Genomic DNA, 15,273 nt, shown 5'->3' with positions numbered 1-15,273 from the left:
AAAAGACAGGGGCTTTGTCTATGAAAAAGTCATAGATTTGCAACCTGTGTGGAAAAGTAGCAACTTCGCCCTGAACTAGTCCACGCTGGCTAGGCGTTAGAATGATGAGTACTATGTAGTCTAATTGTGTGGGCTGCTTTTCGTTTCTTTAATCAAAATGACCAGATGATAGGATTTAAAAAGCTTCTTGCGTGTTATTGTTTGGTATACCGACAATCATATAAGAGTAGAATATATGACAAAACTTGACACAGACTTTGGGCCAACTTATCTAGGAATTGCACTTAAATATAATAAGTGTGTATTTAGTACAAATTCATACTTAAAGTGTGGTTCAATAGCAGTTTTAGCTAGTATCAGCTAAACATGTTTTGGGAGGAATTTTTTTTTATTGTAAAAAAGCTTACATCTGCTCCACATTAATTGTTTAAAATGAAAACAGAACAGCTGACACATTTGATAAAGCTGTGGAAGCATAGTGACCATGTTCTGTATGCTTCTAGATAATAAGCTAGAGACCACATCTATGTAACACACCATTCTACATGTGAAGGGCCCGCAACAAGTTCAGGGAAAATGAGTAGTTTGAAAAAATTATGCACAGATTTCAAGACTGCACCAAAAAATAAATGTATACTTTAATTCCATCTTCCCGTGAATTTCTTGGACTCTCCTTGTATATTCCGAGTACAGTCTCTGGCATTTAGTAAGGCCTAAACATTCTGAAAATGAATGAAAAAAAAGGAGAGGGAAACTAAGTAAATGCAGGAATCTACTCCCTTTCTTATAGTGAGAGTAAAGTAGCCATCTTTTGGAATATATTTCTTAGTTTGAGAGAGAGATTTTTGCTACCGGGCACGTGTCTTTGGCAGAGAGACAGAGAGTGATAGAGAGAGACAGAAAGCAAGAAATCACCACCCCAGAGCAGATGGCCACACCACAATCCCTTCTCCTTCATTCCCTTCTCGGAATTTTGGGCACACACACACACATGCCTGGTGTGAGTTTTAAGCCTCTGGGTCTGGGACTCGAACCACGATCAACTACATGGGAGTCCAGCGACATATAACCATTATACCATCTGTTGGTCCCTCTTATGGAAGGTATTTCTACTAAATCACCCAGGGCTGCTATGTCTTTGCTTCTCAGTCCCTTTCACTGAGGGACACGTATGAATGAACTACAGGAAAGTCTCAACTTTGACTTATTAAATCCTTTTTCTAATTGCTTTGGACCTCTGCTCTATTAAGTTAAAAAAAAAAAAAAAAAAAGAAAAAAAGGAGAAGAAGAAGAAATCAGCTGCGATATTGTGCACTGAAGCCGGGTAGCTACCTGAGGGACAGTAGTTCAAGACCAGCCTCTGACCTTTCTCTTCTCTGGCTTAGGTTGCCCACTTCAGAATGATTCCCTGCAAAGCAGCACTGACCTTTGCCCAATGTCTGATCCGGAGAAAAATCGTCACCCTGGACAGTCTAGAAGATTCCTAAACACTCTCCTCCACGTCTCCCTGCCCCCTCCCCATTGGCCTTTATAGAATGTCTACTTTGTGCTTCTTGATTTTTTAAATGTTTAAGAGTTCTTTATTTCATTTTATCCATCATTATTCTTATTCTCTAATTTGTTACAGGGCACATGTACACTCACCAGAGGGAGACACAGAGAGAGAAAGAGAAAGTGAGAAAGGAAGCTGCCAGGTCGGGGACTCAGGTCACAGTGGGCCATATGGGAGTCCAGCACCTTAACCACCACGCCACCTGCTGGCCTTTCTTCTTGATTTTCTTAAAGCAGAACACTTCCCTACTTTACCTTCTAGATGTATTTTTATGAGACATAGTTCTTTAAGGGTTCGCTAGGGGTAAAGAATGATGCCTATTTGATTGATAGGAGGCTTGATAGGCATTGTATGGAAGCCTGAATACTGGCGAAATTGAAGCTGTCGTCTGTATTCGCAGATGTTCGTATTTGTTGAAGTTCTGTGCTTCAGCATTCTGTCAGGTGGCGTGGAGGATAGCAAAGATATAAAGCTGTATTTTTACCATCGAGGAACTCTGTGCCCACTGTCATTATTCATGTAGGACTTTTCTTTACTTTGATTCGCTGCTGTCTGTACCAAAAACTTGCATCTTGCTATTGATATGGGACTAATACTCAGTTTATGCCTTTTATTTAGATTACTTTTGTATATTATTTAGTAGACCCTTTCACTTTTGGAGAGGAGTCAATTTAGCTTCTTGGTACAGACTCAGAGCTTACTCAGCGATGTCCCCTTTTCCTCTTGTATTTCCTAGAAATGTAATGGATATACACGATCTATTTTCCTACGGTCTATTTAGCTCAAGCAATGTGTACATCAGTGTTAACTTGTCCTTTCTTAGATCTAGTGGGAAAAATTTATTTGGAGGAAGAAAGGGATTGAATGCATTTTTTTCCCTAACACTTTCTTAAAAGACAGGGGCTTTGTCTATGAAAAAGTCATAGATTTGCAACCTGTGTGGAAAAGTAGCAACTTCGCCCTGAACTAGTCCACGCTGGCTAGGCGTTAGAATGATGAGTACTATGTAGTCTAATTGTGTGGGCTGCTTTTCGTTTCTTTAATCAAAATGACCAGATGATAGGATTTAAAAAGCTTCTTGCGTGTTATTGTTTGGTATACCGACAATCATATAAGAGTAGAATATATGACAAAACTTGACACAGACTTTGGGCCAACTTATCTAGGAATTGCACTTAAATATAATAAGTGTGTATTTAGTACAAATTCATACTTAAAGTGTGGTTCAATAGCAGTTTTAGCTAGTATCAGCTAAACATGTTTTGGGAGGAATTTTTTTTTATTGTAAAAAAGCTTACATCTGCTCCACATTAATTGTTTAAAATGAAAACAGAACAGCTGACACATTTGATAAAGCTGTGGAAGCATAGTGACCATGTTCTGTATGCTTCTAGATAATAAGCTAGAGACCACATCTATGTAACACACCATTCTACATGTGAAGGGCCCGCAACAAGTTCAGGGAAAATGAGTAGTTTGAAAAAATTATGCACAGATTTCAAGACTGCACCAAAAAATAAATGTATACTTTAATTCCATCTTCCCGTGAATTTCTTGGACTCTCCTTGTATATTCCGAGTACAGTCTCTGGCATTTAGTAAGGCCTAAACATTCTGAAAATGAATGAAAAAAAAGGAGAGGGAAACTAAGTAAATGCAGGAATCTACTCCCTTTCTTATAGTGAGAGTAAAGTAGCCATCTTTTGGAATATATTTCTTAGTTTGAGAGAGAGATTTTTGCTACCGGGCACGTGTCTTTGGCAGAGAGACAGAGAGTGATAGAGAGAGACAGAAAGCAAGAAATCACCACCCCAGAGCAGATGGCCACACCACAATCCCTTCTCCTTCATTCCCTTCTCGGAATTTTGGGCACACACACACACATGCCTGGTGTGAGTTTTAAGCCTCTGGGTCTGGGACTCGAACCACGATCAACTACATGGGAGTCCAGCGACATATAACCATTATACCATCTGTTGGTCCCTCTTATGGAAGGTATTTCTACTAAATCACCCAGGGCTGCTATGTCTTTGCTTCTCAGTCCCTTTCACTGAGGGACACGTATGAATGAACTACAGGAAAGTCTCAACTTTGACTTATTAAATCCTTTTTCTAATTGCTTTGGACCTCTGCTCTATTAAGTTAAAAAAAAAAAAAGAAAAAAGAAAAAAAGGAGAAGAAGAAGAAATCAGCTGCGATATTGTGCACTGAAGCCGGGTAGCTACCTGAGGGACAGTAGTTCAAGACCAGCCTCTGACCTTTCTCTTCTCTGGCTTAGGTTGCCCACTTCAGAATGATTCCCTGCAAAGCAGCACTGACCTTTGCCCAATGTCTGATCCGGAGAAAAATCGTCACCCTGGACAGTCTAGAAGATTCCAAATTATGCCGCTGCTTATCTACCATGGACCTCATTGCCCTGGGGGTTGGAAGCACTCTCGGCGCCGGGGTCTATGTTCTAGCCGGAGAAGTGGCCAAAGCAGATTCGGGCCCCAGCATCGTCGTTTCCTTCCTCATCGCAGCCCTGGCGTCTGTGATGGCAGGCCTCTGCTATGCCGAATTTGGGGCCCGGGTGCCCAAGACAGGGTCGGCCTATCTGTATACCTACGTGACAGTCGGAGAGCTGTGGGCCTTCATCACTGGCTGGAACCTCATTCTGTCCTACGTCATAGGTACGCTCCCAGCGAGTCTCGGTTGTGTAGAACGGTAGGAGGGCATCCTCGGTCGGGCCTTAGAGGCCAGGTGTAGGCCTGCCTTACTCATCACCTCCTGGGACACCTTGACTCCTGTGTACCTCATTTTTCTCATAAAACATCTTCTAATTGCAAAATTTTGTGCTTCTGCATCCTCTCTCAATATGACTCTTAGTGACTTTGAACACCTGTTTTTAAAAAAAAATCAGGGCTGGCAAATGATGGTGGTTAAGGGCACTGGACTCCCACATGCCTGACCATGGTTCGAGTCCCAGACCTGGTGGCTTGCTTTCTCACTTTTTCTCTCTCTTGCATGCATGCGCATGCTATGTCCCTCTCTGGTCAAATTAAAATAAATAAGTAAATAAAGTTAAATAAAATATATATTTTTTTTAATTATAGTTCTTGGGACCAACAGTTAGCGTAATGGCTATGTCGTTGGACTCCCACGTAGTCCACCGCGGTTCGAGTCCCGGACCCAGTGGCTTAAACTCATGCTGGGCGCGTGTGCATGCGTGCCCAAGATCCCAAGAGGAGAATGGAGGAGAAGGGATTGCGGCATGACCATCCCCCCTGGGGGGTGATTTCTCGCTTTCTGTCTGTCTGTCTCTGTCTGTCTGGCGAGCGCACACGCCCTATAGCGAAAACCTCTTCAAATGAAAAAATAAAATCATAGTTCTTTATTGCAAGTGAAGTAACTTGATTTCCATGTTCATAGAGCATTTGATTGCTATTGTTTAGCTATAAGAATTTCAAGCTAATGCTATATGTGATTAAGATGTCCAATCTGTGTGAATTAACTTATGTTTATTCTAGAATAATAGTAACAAGTGGTGCCATGTCAGTTTTTCTGCTGGTGACCTTGTACTCATTGAATGTTCTATCTCGGGAAGGTACGTCAAGTGTCGCAAGAGCGTGGAGTGGCACCTTTGACGAACTTCTTAGCAAACAGATCGGTCAGTTCTTCAAGACATACTTCAGGATGAACTACACTGGCCTTGCAGAGTATCCAGACTTCTTTGCCGTGTGCCTTATATTACTGCTAGCAGGTAAGAAAACCGAGTGTGCCTCTCCCCCTGAGGAGACCATTTGTTCCAGAGAAGCAGGTCACTACTGAATTGTGAGCGTGCGTTCTGAAAGCTGGGTCGGCCTACTGGAGCACCGAGGCTGCTGCTGGCCGTCTGTGCATGTCAACACTGGCTGGAATCACGTTTCATCTTCCATGGTAGGAATGTCTCAAAATAACTAAAATTGGGTGGAACCGTAGTAACAGCGCGTCTGAGAAAATGGCAGTCGACATGCGCTACGTCGCAGGACGAGGGCTTCTACATTACAATGCTCATCACGGGAGGTTTACGGAAATGGCTATGGAGTTGCAGGAAACAGGAACATAGAGTTTCTTGGTGGTGTTTCATTTTGTTAGATACAATTCAGGATATTTGCAAACATACTATTTCTGGAAGAAATTAAGCTTTTCTGTCATGCTTTTTTCTGCGTTATGATTATCATTCCTATGTACAATTCTACTTAAGCCCACCAAAAACTCAGTAAGAATAATACCCATGTGTGGCACTTCGTACTTGATTTCTTTAGGATTTTGCCGTAGGGCTAGTGTGCTTACCAGAGAGAAGAGAGAGAGAGAGAGGGCAAGTGAGAAATCACCCCCTAGAAGGGATGGCCACACGGCAGTCCCTTCTCCTCCATTCTCCTCTTGGGAATTCAGGCATGCATGCACGTGCACCCAGCGTGATTTTCATGCCACTGAGTCCAGGACTTGAACTGCAGTTCACCACGTGGGAGTCCAGCCACTGTCACCACCATACCACCTGTTGGCCTGCTTCTGACATGATTCATGCTGGGGGCTCTTCCCCCTGCTTTGCTGTCTGCCCTTATCTTGGTTTTTTCCCTTAGTTAGAAGGATGTGGCAGAGATATCTCTTATTAAATGTTTACTTGTAAAATTATATAACCTTAAACATCTAGGGCCAATTCCATAGCCCTAGTGTCTAAGGAAGCCAGATTCCACATAGCTGGTTGTGGTTTATGACCCCAGCCCAGGAGCTTGAAAAAAACCACCAAGAGTGTGCATGCATGTCCAAACTCCCAAAGGAGGCGGAATGGAGGTGAGATCGCATTGTGACCTGCCCCATTGGGAAGTTTTTTCTCCCTCTCTGCACCCCTCCCCCATCTAGTGCATGTACCCTCTGGCGGTTTAAAATTAATTTAGCTTCTCTCTTCAAAAACTTAGTCATGGGACCAGCAGTTAGTGCAATGGCTATGTCGCTGGACTCCCATGTAGTCAACCCCGGTTCGAGTCCTGGACCCAGTGGCTTAAAACTCACGCTGGGAGCGTGTGCATGCATGCCCAAGATACCGAGAAGAGAATGGGGGAGATTATGGCGTGGCCACCCCCCCCGGGGGATGATTTCTCGCTTTCTGTCTCACTGTCTCTCTCTGTCTGGCGAGCGCACATGCCCTATAGCAAAAACCTCTCCAAAGGAAAAAGAAAAAAAGCTTAGTCATTAATTAAATATTTTATAAAGGGACAGGAGCATAAATAAAATCTATTGGTGTCACATGTTTTTCATTTTGCTTCTGATGTCAAGAAAAATTATATACATTTTAAAACAATTATTTACTTAATTTTATTTATCATTACTATTATTTTTGTATAAAAATACATACACTATATTACCATATAGAAAATTACTATACTAGAAATAGCTAGAAAGTATACGAACATATTTATAAAAGGATGATTATGTCAGTGGTGTTAGTAATTGTGAAGCACTAGGAATGACCTAATTGTCTATAAATAAGATGTTCATTATAGTATGGTACCTCAATAGAGTAGATCACACAGGTATTAAACATGAGGTTATAAATTTGTTGACATGGAAATTTGTGTGTGTGTGTGTGTGTGTGTGTGTGTGCGCAGAATTCTAGAGGTGAGACCTCTTCAGGTAATATTTATTTTCTTTATGTTTTTTCTGTATGTTTAAATTACTTGAAAAAGAAATTCTCTATTAAAATGGGGATTGATTGGGGCCGGCAGGTGGCATGGTGGTTAAGGGTGTGGGACTGCCATATGGCCAACCACAGTTCGAGTCCTGGACCTGGTGGCTGGCTTTCTCACTTTCTCTCTCTCTCTCTCTCTCTCTCTCTCTCTCTCTCTCTCTCGTCAAAATAAGTAAATAAAGTAAAATAAAATAATCGGTTTTTAAAAATGAGAATTGATTTAACAAAGCCCATTTTTTTGTGCAACAATGGCAGAATTATTTTATTTATTCAATAAATACATGGCAGATGGACGACTGAGGTTTTAATATGAAAAAGTTTAAAACCATTAACCCTAGGGACCAGCAGATGGCATAATGGTTACATCACTGGACTCCCACATAGTGGACCGCAGTTCAAGTCCCAGACCCAGAGGCTTAAAACTCACAATGGGTGCGCGTGCATGTGTCCCAAAATCCTGAGAGGATAATGGAGGAGAGGAGATTGCAGTGTGGTCATCCCCCTTGGGAGGTGATTTCTTGCTTCTGTCTCTCTATCTTTCTCTGTCATTCCAGTAAGCACACACATCCTATAGCAAAAAAAAAAAAAAAAAAAAAAAAAATCTCTCTTTAGAAACACACATGCATACTCACATTAACCCTGAAATAGTTTTTAGAACACCTTTTCCAGCCCATCACATGCTGCTAAAACTGTGCCCTGCAGGCCGGGACCATGCCGGAAGCCTGGGCTTGATTCTCTGTCCAGTCTGAAGTTCAGCACAGTGGTGGGCACCTGTGATCTCAGCACTTGGGAGTCTGGCCAGGGCATCATAGCAGGACATATCTTAAAAGAGAGCCGGGGGGTGGTATGATGGTTAAGGCACTGGATTCCCACAGTGCCAGCCATGGCTCGAATCCCAGACCTGTCAGTGTAAAACGTCATGCTGGGTGTGTTTGTTTCCATGCCCGAAGTCCCAGGAGGAGAAGGGATTGTGGCATGGCCCTGGGATAGGGAGTGCAGCTGAGTTTTCACTTTCCCTCTCACCATTTCTCTGTCTCTCTCCAGTAAGTGCACGCACCCTATAGCAAAAACCTGAAAATAAATAAGTCTAAATAAAAAATAAATAAATTTTAAAAAGAGAGAGAGAGAATTAGACGTGATGGTGCATGCTTATATTCCTGGCTAGGGGTGCTGAGACAAGAGAATTGAGATATGGTCTTAAAAAATAGTAATAATAGGAAACCAGCAGATGGTGTAATAGCTACATCATGGACTCCCACCTGGTTGACCCTGGTTTGAGTCCTGGACCCGGTGGCTTAAAACTCATGCTGGGCACATGTGCATGCATGCCCAAGACCCCAAGAGGAGAATGGAGGAGAAGGGATTGTTAATAATAAAATGTTCATTAAAATTTAGTGTTACTTTACATATAAATAGCTTTAGTAATAATAGCCAAAGTTACTTGATTTATACATTTATTAGAAAATGTAGTATTGGGCTAGCCTGTGGCATGGTGGTAAAGGCAGCTAGATCCCACATGGCCAACCCTATGGTTCAAGTCCTGGACCTAGTGGCTTGAAAAATATGCCAGGTTCATGTGTGCCCAAAATTCTGAAAGAAGGGAGAAATGGAGAAAAGGGATTGCAGTATGACCGTTCCCCATGGGGAGGTGTTTCCTCTCTCTCTCCCTCTCTCTCTCTCTCATTCCCACTAATGCACATGCTCTCTGGCAAAATGAAAAAAAGACCAAATGTGGGATCAGCAGTTGACATAATGGCTATGTCGCTGAACTCCCATGTAGTAAACCACAGTTCACGTCCCGGACCTGGTGGCTTAAAACTCACACCGGGCATGTGTGTATGCATGCCCAAGATCCTGAGAGGAGAATGGAGGAGAAGGGATTGTGGTGTGGCCATCCCCCCTGGGGGTGATTTCTCGCTTTCTATCTCTCTGTCTCTCTCTGTCTTTCTGGCAAAATATTAAATAAAATTTTAAAATAAAATAAATAAAAAATAAAATAAAAAAGACCGTAGTGTAGTTTCACGCGACTCTGAGCATGACCTGCCTTCTGAGGTCCAATTAGCTGTGTTAAAGGATGTTGCTTCAGAGGCAGGTGGTAAATGAGCACAAGCGAGCAATGGGATGGGTAAATGGGGTTAAATGCGAGTGCTGATGAAACAGTAGCCTGAAGCCTGTACTTGCTCCCGAATGCCATTGCTTTTTCTAAGGCTTCAGTTAAAACTAATATGCCCTTGCTTTGTCCATAGGGCTTTTATCCTTCGGCGTGAAGGAGTCCGCCTGGGTGAATAAGATCTTCACAGCCATCAATATCCTGGTCCTCCTCTTCGTGATGGTGGCTGGGTTTGTAAAAGGAAATGTGGCGAACTGGAAGATTAGTGAAGAGTTCCTCAAAAATATATCAGCAAGTGCCAGGTAAATACTTGGGGGTTTCTGCGGGGTTTTTTAATCCTGCGTTTTAAGAGAGCAAACATGAAAGCTTTCTTCCAAAACGCTGGTTCTCAAACGTTATGCTTCGGAGACCTTTCTGAGGGGCCAAGATTTCCAAGCCCTGCCCTAGACTCAGAGGCGACAGTGCGCTCGCTGTGGAGTGAGTGTGACAGCTTGGTGCTCACTGTGAGTGACGGTGTGAAGGGCGTGGTAAGGGCCACCTGGTTTTTTTCAGTATGGTGTTTATAGTCATCCCGATGAGGAACAAAATTGTATCGTCTGATTTTATACAATTTTTAACATATAATAAAACATTAAACTTTATTTTTTTTAAACATTTATTTATTTAATTGATTATCTATTGATCTGTTGTGATTTTCAACCCACTGGGTTCAGGATTCGAACCATGGTCAGCCATGTGGAATCCAGTACCTTCACCACCGTGCCACTGGCTGGCCCCAAATTTCATGATTTTTTAATTCATGACACAGCATATGTACACATGAGAGAGAGACACAAAGACAGAGAGAGAGAAAAGCAGCCTTCACAGGACTCCATCATGCCACAGCCCCCTTCCTCCAAGTCATCCCATCACCAGGTTCCTGGGCAAGTGCACGCAACCAGACAGGGGACTCGAACTGCAGTCAGCATGTGGCATCCAGCTCTGCAGCCCGGCAGACTGCCAACCGCACCACAGAGGGTGTATCCACTGCAGTGTCAGTAGTGAATCCCAGAGAACTCTGTTTCGGCTTTTCTGGGGCCTTCCTGGTGAATTTCAGAGATGAGCCGTCTGCTTTACTTTGTGCTCCTTGAGTTGAAGAACAGATTCTCATTGGAAAAAGGGGCCATAGATCATGGCTCATACACAGAGGCCACTCTGAAAGTCCTGCCTGGCTGTGCTGTCCAGCCTGCATGGGCCCAGGCCTTCTGCACGTGCTGTCCCTCAGCTGACAGTAGGGCATCGGTGACAGAGAGGGCCCCTGGTAGGTGCTGTCATTAGGGGCACCAGCACATCCTCTGGGACAGAGTGAAGGCAGCGGGTTCAGGCTTAGTGTTATGCACATCAGCTTCGAAGAGCTGACGAACACGACAGCCTTCCAAGGGTGTAGTTAGAGAAATCACCAGAAGGAGCGGTTTTCTGTGAAAATACCTGATGTGGCGTGTGTGTTCTCTTCCTTAGAGAGCCGCCTTCTGAAAACGGAACGAGCATGTACGGGGCGGGTGGCTTTATGCCTTACGGCTTTGCGGGAACGCTGGCTGGCGCTGCGACCTGCTTCTATGCCTTCGTGGGATTTGACTGCATTGCGACGACTGGTAAGAGTGGTGGCTGGCTCCAGGTCGAAGGAAAGGTGCTCCCTGGAGCCCACGAAGTCCAGGTCAGGGGAAGAGAGTGAGATTTGAGAGAGAAAGGGCGCTAGTTCAGACCCCTCTGAGTCCCCTGCCACCTACGATACAAAGGAAACTGAAACACTCTGCACCTCGACTTCCACACTGGCAGTCCCTGCCCCCCACCCCATATTATCAAGGTTACTTTAGATTATGCACAGGGAAGATGCTTGCTGTCACAGATTTTATAAATGTGAGTCATAATTGCCATCCTGGTTTTCTATCTGGAAGTGCTGTCATGGTGAGTAATAACTGATACCCGTGTTCTTAAACCGTCTCTTCTTTCATCAAAATATATTGTGGCACTTCTTTCCAATTTATTCTACACAACAGAGCCATCATGCCACGTCATTCTCTAAGTTCTTCTTCTGGCTCGTATCGTTGCAAAGGATATGATTAGAAGGATACTGGTTTTGGGTCCAGCAGTTAGCGTAATGGCTATGCCACTGGACTCCCATGTAATAGACTGCGGTTCGAGTCCCGAACCCGGTGGCTTAAACTCATTCTGGGCACATGAGCGTGTGTGCCCAAGATCCTGAGAGGAGAATGGAGAAGGGATTGCAGCGTGGCCATTGCCCCTGGGGGGTGATTTCTCGCTTTCTGTCTCTCGGTCTCTCTCTCTCTCTCTGTCTGGCGAGTGCACGAGCCCTATAGCAAAAAACCTCTCCAAAAAAATAAAAATTAAAAAAGATAAAAAAAAGGATACTGGTTTTGCTCAGAACTAGGGTTTCATATGCAAAGATGAGACACGCTTATGTGAAGCCTTCGTGTGTAAGAGGCTATAGAGTGCCATGGCGGCGTTTCATGTCTGTGAGTGAATCGTTTTCCAAATGGATTAGGACTACAAGTCTCTCTAAACTGAATAATGTATGTCATGTCTTCTTGCTTTTCTGGAAACAGGAAACGGTTTTCTCCCTCTGGGAATTGAATTTTTATGTAAGAGCAGAATCCCTTCAAGAAGAGAAGAAATCTATGCAAAATAGATACATCAAGATGGAAAAAAAAAACAAAACAGAAAGGACACAGCAGAGTGGAACTGGACACACACGAAGTTCTCTACCTGTTAATGTCGTATTCAACATGCACGTCTTTTGCTTACACTTCCGTAGGTGAAGAAGTCCGGAATCCCCAGAAAGCTATTCCCATCGGAATCGTGACTTCTTTGCTGGTTTGCTTCATGGCCTATTTTGGGGTGTCTGCGGCTTTGACACTCATGATGCCGTACTACCTCCTGGATGAGAAGAGCCCTCTTCCCGTGGCGTTCGAGTACGTCGGATGGGGGCCCGCCAAGTATGTCGTGGCCGCCGGCTCCCTCTGTGCTCTGTCCACCAGGTACGCTGCAGTGCCTTAGGAGCAGGGGCTGTGTGGTTCCTGCACAGTGTTGTCAGTGTCTGAAATAGTGCTTCTGTTTGCTTTCAAGCATCCAAATACATTAGGTTGTATAGCCAAACTATGTATACACTGCATAATGTGCCCAGAACTTGCCATGTGGAAAAAGCTTAAATGAGGAAATCTCTCCCTTGCATTAGTTAAGACTTCACTTTTTTTTTTTCCAAATAATTATTTTATTTAACTTTATTTATTAGTTTATTTTAAGTTGACCAGAGAGGGACAGAGCGAGCGAGACAGAGGGGGAAAGTGAGACAGCAAGCCACCAGGTTCAGGACTTCAACCGTGGCGGTCGGCCATGGGGGAGTCCAGCATCCTTAACCACCATGCCACCTGCTGGCCCCTACTTACCTATTCTTTAAAGAATTCTTTTTTAAAATTATTTATATTATTTTATTTATTATTATTACTGTTGTGGGTTTTTTTTGTTTTTTGTTTTGTTTTGTTTTTTAAGTTTGCTGTAGGGCATGTGTACTCACCAGAGACAGAGAGAGAGAAAGTGAGAAATCCACCAGGTCTGAGTCTTGAACCTCTGTTGGCCATGTGGGCATCTAGTATCTTAACCACCACGCCTCCTGCTGGCCAATACTTAGCTTTTAAAGATAGGAAGATCCAGGCTTCAGCAGAAATAAGATACAGCGTTGGTACACACACGTTCACACAGAGAGAGCTCACGAGAAATGTGTACCATGAATAAAATATATAGAGATTTCAAAATTTGGGGAACCAAAATAAACTCCGGCTTTAATTCTACTCTCTGTGAATTTATCAAAGTCCCCTCGTATCTGTCAGACATACTTACGTATGTGTGTGTTATAAAACTGCAGGATGCTTGTCCTGGAATGTCTCCCCACTTCGGTGTTATTGTAGTGCTGCAGACCATGCAAATATGTGTGCAGACTTGATGTTTCCTGACCTTTTAAGGTAACACTAAGTCTGAGTGGGAACTACGTGCTATGTGATTGTTAAATATAATGCACTGTTTATTGTAAACCACTGAGACGTTTCCTTTAGCACCCATTAGAGTGAAGTTGGTTAGTTATTGGGCCAGCAGGTGGCGTGGTGGCTAAGACGCTGGATCTCACATGGCTAGCTCCACGGTTCTAGTCCTGGAGCTGGTGACTCAACATACTGGGCATATGTGCATATATGTTCATAATCCCTCAAGGAGAATGGAGACATGATTGCAGTGTGGCCAAATCCCTCAAGGAAAATGGAGACATGATTGCAGTGTGGCCATCTTGCCTTGGGGGTGATTTCTCACTTTCCTTCTCTTGAGTCTCCAGCCAGCCAAAACGCTCTATGGCAAAAATCTTAAAAAAAAAAAAGAAAAAAAGAAAGAAAGAAAGAAAGAAAGAAAGAAAGAAAGAAAGAAAGAAAAAAGAAAAGACAAGAAATAGAAATTATTATTCTCAAATTAATGATGAATTGTCATATAATATCTGTGTGAAAAGAAAAGTATGGTTGAATCTCAAGGGCTTGAATTTTCAAATTTCATTAGCTTCTTATGTTAGAAAACATTTCTCAGGTTTCCCAAGCTAATCATATTTCAAATTAACGTACTATCATAGGTAAGGTTATTTCCTTCTGGTTTTGGACTATGCTATGCCGTTGAAAATTTTAACAAAGAGAAAATAAATCTAATGACTAATTTTTAAAGTGAAGATAATGTTCTAAAAATCCAAAATTAGAAAAATAAATCTTTTACTATAACTCATCGACCTAGCTTTATTTTTTTCTCTCAAAATATTTTTAATTGTTGACTCAAGATAATACTAAGTGACAATCACAAATTCCCTTTATTGGTTTCTCAGCCATGTGGTAGTGCTGAGGTTTATTTTGAATACTTTCACAGTTTCAGGTGTCTGAACCATCGAAGTACCATGCCACCACGTGCGTAGAGGGGATGAACAAAGATTGACCCAGCTTTATTAAGAGATAAAGAATTTTTTAAAAAAATATTTGCGAGAAAGCATGTGTGCTCACAGGAGAGAGAGAAAGTGAGAAGTCACCTCGCATGGAGGATGGCCACTCTGCAGTCCCTTCTCCCCTGTCCCTCCTTTCAGGATTCTGGGCACGCATGCACGTGTGCCAGTGTGTTTGTTTTGTGGGTCCAGGACTCGAATCATGCAGTCGGCCTTGTGGGACCCAGCTACTGCAACCACCACTCCACTGGCTGGCCCAAGAGATGGGTTTTTTAAATCAAATTTTTACTTTTTTTCTCTAAATGGTAAAGCCAGGAAACCCAAGTAATTCAAACCATGTTAAGTCAAAAACTATCTTATTAAACTTTACTATTACTTTTAATCATGGCTGTGTCCCTATACTAAATTTACAGTAAGTTGGCCTTTTTTAACCTTTCTCTACCTTGATTATCTTATGCTGAGAATCATCACTAAGTTGATCAAAGATCAGGCTGTGTGAGGAAGAATAACGGTAAATAAAAATATAAACGAAAACATATATAAACGTCAAATAAATGAGATGACTGTTCCCATGAAATAAAATGATTTCATCACGTGTTAATTACACGTCAATTTAGAAATTTTTCTCTTCTGAGCGATTGCTGCTAATGGTGTTGGTTTGGTTTCTTGTCAAGTCTTAATTAGTATGGTGTTTTAATTTGTTAATAATTATGGGCACACACAATTACTTGCAATGTTGTTAGTCTGATGATATTGCCGGGCAGGCATCTGCCACAGAATGAACAGCCCAGTGATAAATGCTAGTAAACACTTTGAAATGCCCAATCATGGTGCGTGTTAAACAGCCTGACGTCATAACCACAGCTGTTACGCTGCGTTTTCTACAGT

At 42.7% G+C, this 15,273-nt stretch overlaps 1 protein-coding gene across 4 annotated transcripts in view; it reads left to right on the top strand.

The window, feature by feature from the left end:
• Nucleotides 1-15,273, top strand: part of SLC7A2 (solute carrier family 7 member 2) — a 69,590-nt gene that overhangs the window by 40,669 nt on the left and 13,648 nt on the right. For 2 of the 4 annotated variants that reach the window (XM_014588270.2, XM_014588265.2), the window contains exons 2-7: nt 1,386-1,479; nt 3,924-4,220; nt 5,135-5,290; nt 9,505-9,670; nt 10,866-10,999; nt 12,181-12,403. In XM_014588270.2, the coding sequence (XP_014443756.1) occupies nt 1,401-1,479; nt 3,924-4,220; nt 5,135-5,290; nt 9,505-9,670; nt 10,866-10,999; nt 12,181-12,403 (1,055 nt within the window). In that variant the 5' untranslated portion in view covers nt 1,386-1,400. Of the gene's footprint in view, nt 1-1,385; nt 1,480-3,796; nt 4,221-5,134; nt 5,291-9,504; nt 9,671-10,865; nt 11,000-12,180; nt 12,404-15,273 lie in introns of those variants that run through there. The other 2 variants (XM_006149696.3, XM_006149693.3) reach the window with 2 other exon arrangements.

The sequence above is a fragment of the Tupaia chinensis genome, unplaced genomic scaffold, assembly GCF_000334495.1.
Source record: "Tupaia chinensis unplaced genomic scaffold, TupChi_1.0 Scaffold000271_1, whole genome shotgun sequence".
NCBI lineage: Eukaryota > Metazoa > Chordata > Mammalia > Scandentia > Tupaiidae > Tupaia > Tupaia belangeri.
This window is presented reverse-complemented; position numbering and strand designations above follow the sequence as displayed.